Genomic DNA, 8580 nt, shown 5'->3' on the forward strand with positions numbered 1-8580 from the left:
GACTCAGACCAGCGCTCAGGTGGAAATTTCTCGGGATGCTCATCTCTGTGGCCCTACCTCCACCTCGGGGGAAGGCAGAGATTAAAAGCGCCGCCCCACCGGGAGAAGTCGCCTCTGTCCTGCGGGTCGCTCCTTAGGGGGCGGTGTGGGGTGCACACCCTGCCTGCCGAGGGCCCCTCTAGAGGCCGCCCCACCGCGGACTCGGGGGTACCACCCACGCCCTGTGGCAGGCGGGTCGCGGGCAGCTCGCTCTCCCCGCTGAAGCCTGAAATCGCCGCCGCAGCCTCCTCCCCCCAGCCCAGACCCGGGCCCCGCGCAGGTCCCGCCGCAGCCGGCGCCGCCGGGGACCGCGGGAGGGGACAGCCCCGCGGGAGGGACAGCCCGCGGGCCAGGGCGCCCCGCCGCGCCCCCGCGCCCCCCCGCGCGCGCCCCGCCGCCGCCGCTCTCACCGCAGCCGCCTGTCTTGCAGCAGCCGCGCGCGGACCATGTCGGCGGAGACGGCGAGCGGCCCCACCCAGGACCAGGTGGAGATCCTGGAGTACAACTTCAGCAAGGTCAACAAGCACCCGGACCCCACCACGCTGCTGCTCATCGCGGCCGAGGCCGGCCTTTCGGAGGAGGAGACCCAGGTGAGGCCCCCCGCGCCCGCGCCCCCCGACCGTGCCCGGGGCCCCCCTCCCGAATGTGAGGGCGCCCCTCGCCCTCGCCCCTCCTCGCCGCCCTGCTCCGATCGTTCGTCGCTTCTGCCGCACCCCGAGCCCAGCCCGGGAGCGCAGATCCTACATCGCTCCCGCCGCCGCCCCCCAGCTCCCCGGCTCCCCGGGCTCCCCGTCCGCCCCTCCACCCCCGCCCGCGCCCCCCCGCCCCCCGAGCTGCTTAGAGGCCTCACGTTCCTCCCTCCGCAGCCCGGTGCGCGCTCTGTCCCCCCGGGGGCAGCGTCGCTGACCCGCGCTCGCCCCGCTTTCCCGGCTCAGTTCCTCCCCTGGGCGCGGAGCGACTCCCGAGGGGCCGCGTGCGCTCCGAACCCGGCGCCCTCGCCGATTCTCCGCGGGAACCTCCGGGCTGGAGGGGACTCTGGCGATCAGCTATAGGCTCAGCCCTCAGGTTTGCAAACGAGGAAACTGAGGCCCGGGGGAAGGGAATTGCCAGGCCGGACGGGTCCTGGAGCACGCTTTCCCACCCCGTCGCATGCCAGCTCCCCCTTAGCTGCAGAGCGAAAATTGCGTAGAGCCGGGGAGGTTTGGTTCGGATATTGAAAAATCCGCCTGCTCTAAGGTTTAGGCTTTTTTTTTTTTTTTTTTTTTTTTGAGTTTTCCAAGAAGGTAGACATCTGACATTACAGCTAGAGGGAGTGGAAGCAGATGTCCCCTTACATGCATTTATTTATTTGTTTGTTTTTAAAACCTCCTATATTATCCTGAAAATTGTTTAGGGTAGAGAGTGAAACACTATCTGTGCTTATTAACCTCCAGGTGCAGTGTTGGCCCCTCCCACCGACTTTTAAAATTTATTTATTTCGTAACCCTGCCTAGACGCTGACTTTTATTTTCCCTTTGGTGGCGGAAAGACAATTAGTTATGCATGATAATACCACTTGGAACTGCTCTAGGATCTCTCCCCCGGGAGCCCAAAGCGCTTCACACCTCCAGGCTGAGTCTAAGGCAGAGATCTCACTCTTCTTCCCGTTGCCAGGACCAGAGCTCAGACACTGTCCTCTCTGCACCATGAACCATACTCAGCTGAGGCTTCAAAGCTTGCAGTGGGTGCTCCGGTGGATCCTAGAACCCTGGACCACAAGTCCAAAATGATATTCACTACTTAAGCCAGACACACTTTGGATAACTTGCCTCTAGAAAATCTTGTCATTCCTGGGTCAAACAGAAGGCCAAGCGTACCTGTTTTTTTAGCCAAGGGAACGGCAGAACTCAGTAGAAGGTGATTTACTGTAACCCAAGTCCTACAGCTCATGTTTCTGGGAACCCATGAGGAAGCAGCCTGCTGAAGTTTTCTCATTTAAAACCCTACACTATATTTATCAAGAAGAGTGATCACAGAGACAGTGATTACTCATCTTTTAACTAGAAGGCTGTGGACTTATTGTGGGCACAGCACCAACCAGGGGTCTAAGCTCTTCTCAGCCTCTGACTCTCCTGTGGTAAATTATCATCCTTCCCTTCCCCGTAAGGCAGAATAATTATGCTGACCTTTGTAATGGCTGACACTTGCCAGGTATTGATCCAGGCACCCTCCAAGTATTAGATCGCTTATTTGTCACAGTAATGCTGTGAGGTATGCACTATTAGCCCCATTGTTCAGATAAGGGGCCTGAGGCACAGAACGGTTAGATAACTTGCTCAAGAACAAACTAAGGAGTAGCAGAGCTAGGATTTGAACCCTGGAGGTCTGGGCACAATGCAGACTCCTAACCAGGATGCTATGTTGTCTCCACAGAGGAGGAATGCAAACAACTCAGTGGGCTGGGAGGAAAAGACTGAAAATTCAACCTATATTTCTTCCTGGAAAAAAAAAATCCATGCATTAGATGACAGTCATCCCAGGGTATATTCAGTCCTTCTTCAAGGTTGACATTATATTAGAGAACTGAAATGAAATCAAGTGAGGACCAGGAAGAAAGAAAGGGCCCCTGCTTCTTTCTGTGATTGAGGTCAGCCAGTTCAGACCCTGCACCGCAGGTTCATCTGCCCCTCCTCTCATTTCCCCTCTTCTACCTTCCTCCAACGATCTATGGTGGACCCAGCCCTGCAATGAGTGGGTGTGGGGGTGAGTCAGCCTCACAGCAGGGCCCCTGGCTTCCTTTTCCTGCCATGGGGGCCAACACCTCCTTCCTCCCCGAGGTTGCCACAGCCGGGCTTGCCCCTCTGCCTTACTGCAAAGGCCCACAGGGAAGCATCTGAGAGCCCAGGGCTCAGAGAGAGGCTGCGTTTAGCAAGTTCGGGGAAAGAGGCTTCCAAGGTAACCCTCTGTCATCCCTTATCAGGTTGGGGCTCATCTTCCAACTTCCCATTCTTTCCACCCCCACCCTCCTGCCCCCTTCACCCCTTCCCAACCCCTCCCATCCCAGTGTGCACTTGTGGGTGAGAATGGTTTCTTCTTTAATCTTTCAAACAACATTTACATTTTAAAAAGTGTCTTCTGGAGATATTATGCCAATGAAGAACTCTCAGGCATAAATAAAATTATTTTCATTTATAGCCCGCTTTGCAGGGGCCCTTTAAATAACTCTTGGAGGCCAGGTTATGCTGGGCCTGCACATAAGCAATGTCTGGTATCAGCATCCCGTTTCCATTCTTTATTAGTGTTGTCCCTTTACAACACTAATAAAGGCCCCAAATAATTATTATTTCATATCCTGATTTCCTCATCCCTAACACCACCACCTCCAAAACTGGAATCATATTATTTTCCTAGAACAACTAATACGTCAGTAGAAAAAAAATAAACATCAGATGCTCCTAGGAGATGATAAACTAGAGTTGATTCACACTGCTGGTACTTTGTCAGGGGCAAGAGTGACTAAAAGGTTGAAACATTCTCTGACTGGGGGCTTTGACGACCTCTTTCTAACTGTCCCACTGCAGGACAATGTTCTCTGCTGGGGGGCGGGGAGACCTATAGGAACCCAGAGTGACATGAAGGGCGATCTAATTGGAATAACTTTTTAAGTTGCATTTCCTAGATCCTAGAATGGGTTTTTCCCATGACAGTAATTTGATATCTCCTATATTTAAATCAGATAAAGCTGACAGAATACCGACCCCTATATCTTTTATTGTTTTGAAGTCAGTGTTAGAAGCCTCTGGGAAAGCGCTTTCATCAGCCCCTTGGGAGGCTGAGATGATCTGGCATTTTCTATTATCACTAACTCGAGCCCAGTGTAGCTGGCATTGGTTCTTAGAGAGGTTTCCAGTATTTTTATCTCCTCTTCGTGCCCTGGGACTATTCCCAGAACTCAGTGGCTTTAATTGTTAGACGTTTTATCAGTGGAATAAAGACCTCTAAAGGTCTCCCCCTGACAAGGATGAAGTGTTAGTTACTAGAGACAAGGACAGGAACAATGTTATGTCGCCTCAGCCCCTCCCCATCACAGTGTCTAATTATCATCTGTTCACTTGGGGTAAATAAATCTCCATCAATGGGTGAGGGTAATGAGGGCGTTCATTTATAAGCAAGCGAGGGATGAATGCCTTTCCCAGGGGATGACTGAAACAAAGAGGAGAGAGCCAGAGCAGGTGGAAAATTAGTATTGATGTGAGCGAGAGGTGGTAAGATTCAGCTGGGGGGGGGGGGAGCAAGCAAGGTATTGAATGGTTTTTGTTGGACAAGAACTGGTTTGCTAAATTATTATATATGTGCTTGACTTCAAATGTGTATCTTAGAAAATAGTTGAGCTTTTCTTGAACTTTGTCCCATCCCCCAGTGTGGGGGTTTATTTGTTAGGCATCTGGATGCCAGCTCGCCAGTTCACAAATGTGGTCCTTGCTGAAGTTATTTTCGGCAACTGTCCATTAATATTCTGCTTCACTAACAGTGTAAAGATGGGGGGGCTCTTCTGAGTGAGGCCAGCTCAGTCATTTTGTCCTAAATGAATCCTGATAAAAATGAGACTTTCCTCTTCCAAGTTTTAATTAGTCAATCTTTAAAACTCTGCCCTTTATGCAGCTCTGGTAACTGGAAATCCTATTGAATCAGACCTTGTGGCCTTGAAAACCCCCCACAGAGCTTCCTTATTAACAAAGCTGGAGCCAGGCTGCCCTTGGACCAGATTTCAGAGTAAACTAAACACACACTTGGGTTACAGAAGAAAATGGTGCCCACCTCTTTGGTTAGAGCTACCGAGGTTACATGAGCTCCCTCTTCTCCTTAAGGTTAGTTATGGCACCTGGCGAGCAATCCCCAAAGAGAAGGCTTCCCCTAAGGGTGGATAGTCTGCTGTCCCTGGCTTTAGAGTACTTTTCTCTGTTGCTACCCCACAGTACCAAGGTGTAAGGTGTATAAGACAACTGATTTTAACAGCCGTGTACGGCATTTCAGTGGGTAAATCTTGTACAGTTAGGGCAGGTTGCAGGTATGGTCCCATGCTGTGCAGCCAGCCTAGTTGCTGCAGAGCCCTGAAGTGTCCTGTGGCCTCACTTCCTTCTAACCCTGCAGGCTGGATCCTTAGAAAGACCCCTTCTCCTGTGGTTCTCACCCTTTCTTCTGATCTTGAGCTTATGCCAAACTGCCTTTTAGCTCCCCAGATCTCTGCAGAGATGACATCTTCCCCAGCATGGCCCTAGAGCCCAGCCTGTTTGTTCTGAGGTTAAATGGGCAGCTGGGCAGGTGTCCATCTCTGCTAAATCAGAACCCGCTAGATGTTTCTCGCCACACTGCCTCCATCAGCACATCCCAGGCCTGGCATCCCATAGCTGTGCTCTTTCTGCTTCCTTTCTTTCTTTTTTAAAAATATATCTTTATTGATTTCAGAGAGAGGAAAGGAGAGGGAGAGAGAGAGAGACAGAAACATCAATGATGAGAGAGTCATTGATCGGCTGCCTCCTGCACATCCCCGACTGGGGATCAGGCCCGCAACCCGGGCATGTGCCCTGACCGGGACTCAAACCCTGATCGCCCGGATCCTAAGTCAACACTCAACTTCTGAGCCACATCCGGCCGGGCTCTGCTTCCTTTCTATCCCTGCATCTGCTCACCCCTAGAATAGGTAAATTTTAGAAAACCCAGAAGGGACAATAGAGACCCCCTGAGCTTACCTCTTCATTTACAGTTGATCTGACTGGTGCTCTATTTTTAGGGACCTCCTCAAGTTCTCAGAGCCAGTTGGTTGGGATATAGTTTCCTGTTGGCAGGGCCCAGGACCACAGAGCTCCTCGTGGTCACCTACCCAAGCAGCTTGCCTGTTTACACCAGTGGGACATGAAAATGTCAGCATTCTGAATGTGCACCATGATATACAGAGTAGAATAAATCCTGCCGCCCTGACTTCCCATAGAGTCCTCTAACTCACCCTCTCCCAGGTGGATCAATGAGCACTGCTTCTATTTCTCACTAGTCCCTCCTCCAAGTTTTTGTTTTTTAAACCCTCACCGAAGGATATGTTTTAATGATTTAGAGAGAGAGGAAGGGAGACAGAGAAACATTGATGCGAGAGAGAAACATCCATTGGTGGCCTTCCATACACGCCCAGACCAGGGCTTGAACCTGAAACCTAGGTATGTGCCCAGACCGGGAATCGAACCCACAGCCTTTTGGTATAAGGGACAGTCGTCCAACTAACTGAGCTACCCATCTGGGGCTCCTTTTTTAAAATCCCAGTTTTCTCCTGGCCAATCTGGTTCATACCCTAGTCTTTTCCCCAGAGTGGGTCTCCTTACCTCCTCTTTGCATGGTGTCCCCTCCCCTCAGTAGCATAATGAAGGCAGCCACTGCCTTTCAAAATGTAAAAATGCTTTTGCCCTCATATGGTACCATGTGTAAAGCATCCCATTTGGGGGCTTCCTTAAATCCATGATTACTTTTGTGAGGTGTGAATATTTGGGTCACAAGGAGCTAGAAGATTCTGAGTAAAGTGTTAGGCCCACTTTATGTTCTCTCATTGCTCAGTGGCCCTGGAGCAGGAGAGAATGTGCTAGCAAGAGAATGAACTCCCAAGGAGCTCTCTGAGGCTGTACAGTGCTCACTTCGCCATTCGTCTCAGCAGATACTTACTAAGCACCACGGATGAGCAAAGCCCTTGGTGAGATCAGCACATGCTGATGAGCTGTAACAGCCGTAGTTATCTACCTGGGGTATTAGGGAGATGCTTCCTTTTTTTTTCATCCATTCAGTAAACATTGGTTACTCTCTAACTGGTAAGCGCTTGTACTCGGGACTCAGGATGTAATGATGATAAGAGGATTGCAGCCTCTGCCTTCATAAATCTTACATTCTAGAAGGAAATGCAGATTAAAAAGTGAATACACCAGTAAACAATTACAGATATTAAAAGTTCTGTGAAGGTAACAAAGTCCCAAAATGGGTGGAGAACCTACTTTAGATAAAGTGGTCAGAGAAGGCTTCATTGAGAAGTTTCTATTTAAACTGATACCTGAGGATGAGAGGGAGACCATCAGATAACAAATAAAGATAGAAAATTCTAAACATAAGAAACAGCATATGCAAACGTCCTGAGGCAAAGAAGGTGTCACAGTGAGAAGAACCATCTCATGGACACCTTCCTTGCTCTCCTCCTTTCCATTTGGACCACAGAGACTACCTTTCAGAAAGGAATGGATGTTTAATTCTTTTCTCAGTATGTGACAGGTAATTTTGCACTTTTCCTTCCTCCAGAAATGGTTTAAGCAGCGCCTAGCCCAGTGGCGGAAGTCAGAAGGCCTCCCCTCAGAATGCAGATCCGTTACGGACTAAGGAGATGGTGGGCGCTGGCAGCTTCCCTCCATGAAGACCGTCTGCTGTTCCTCTCCTCGGCTTAACCAAGCTATTTTGGTTTTTCAGTGTAATGTTGTATGTTCCACTGTTAGCTGTCCTGCTATTTAACACAATGTTGTATTTTTTTAATGTACATAACTAGAAAAGGAAATAACAATAGGAAGCTATGTGCAGCTTCTGTGTAAAGCAGTGGCTTGGCTGGGAAAGTGGTGTAACTTGCATTTCTCTTTGGGTCATGATGACAGATAGTGTGAAAACCATCTAAGTTTGCTTTTCACCATCACCTCCCAATAACAATTTACTTTCAACATCCATTTCAGACTAGGCAAGACCTCTGCTGAGAGAGAACGTGACCAAGAGGGAGAAACATTTCCTTCTGAATCTACTTCCCTACTTTGTTTTCCTGTGTTTCATTGAATTCATTGAGGTTGATTGAGAATGCAGAGGACTATCTGAGTCATTCAGGTGTCTTAAAGTAGTTCCTTGGATTAAAGCTGCATTAACTTAGAAAGAACCCAGTTAGGCTAAAAGACAGAAACTCCACAAGTAACAAGACAGAAAAGCAAGTAACTAAGAAAAAACCCACTAAAGTCTTTAATTTACTTTATTTAAATACATTTGTTAAATTTATTTTGCTAACCAAAATGAATTGCTTGTTGTCTCTAAAATGATATTCTAAATAAAACCTTAACTTTTTGTTGAAAATGCACTGAGTGAATCCTCTGAAGATTTTTTTTATTGAATAATAAGCGTATCAAAGAAAAACAGAATAGCTCCAACATAGAAGCAGACTGACAAAAGAGCTGTCATTTTCCAAATTCTTGCTACTCAGAGCACGGTCCAGGCCTGGCACCATCAGCGTTAGCTGCAGGCTTGTGAGAAATGCAGAATCTCAGACTCCAATCCAGATCTATCAGAACCTGCATCTTTCACAAGGTCCCCACGGGGTGCACATGCACATGAAAGTCTGAGCAGCACTGTTCTAAAGGATTCCGCAGTCCATTTGCATCCACTTGCTATCATAGCCCATTAAACATCTTAACAGCCTATCAATTAAGGTTGTGTTTGACTGCATGGAACAGTAACTTGATTACAATGGTTTAACCAAATAGGTTGTTTGTCTGTTTGTTTAAATGA

General features: G+C 48.9%; 1 protein-coding gene across 1 annotated transcript; it reads left to right on the forward strand.

The window, feature by feature from the left end:
- Positions 1–485: 485 nt before the first annotated feature.
- HOPX (HOP homeobox) lies at positions 486–8309 on the forward strand. Its single transcript, XM_087816755.1, has 2 exons — positions 486–629; positions 7345–8309. Exons 1-2 carry the CDS (start codon positions 486–488, stop codon positions 7420–7422), a joined length of 222 nt encoding a protein of 73 aa, XP_087672881.1. The 3' UTR covers positions 7423–8309.
- The last annotated feature ends 271 nt before the right edge of the window (positions 8310–8580 follow it).

Source organism: Miniopterus natalensis, chromosome 1, assembly GCF_054644295.1.
Source record: "Miniopterus natalensis isolate mMinNat1 chromosome 1, mMinNat1.hap1, whole genome shotgun sequence".
In the NCBI taxonomy this organism is placed as follows: domain Eukaryota; kingdom Metazoa; phylum Chordata; class Mammalia; order Chiroptera; family Miniopteridae; genus Miniopterus; species Miniopterus natalensis.

What these genes read in the sequence shown, in the direction of transcription:
- HOPX (XM_087816755.1), top strand. Translation starts at nt 486, where the DNA reads ATGTCGGCGGAGACGGCGAGCGGCCCCACCCAGGACCAGGTGGAGATC. An exon ending in TTTCGGAGGAGGAGACCCAG is followed by an intron (nt 630 to 7,344) that starts GTGAGGCCCCCC and finishes TCCTTCCTCCAG; the next exon opens with AAATGGTTTAAGCAGCGCCT.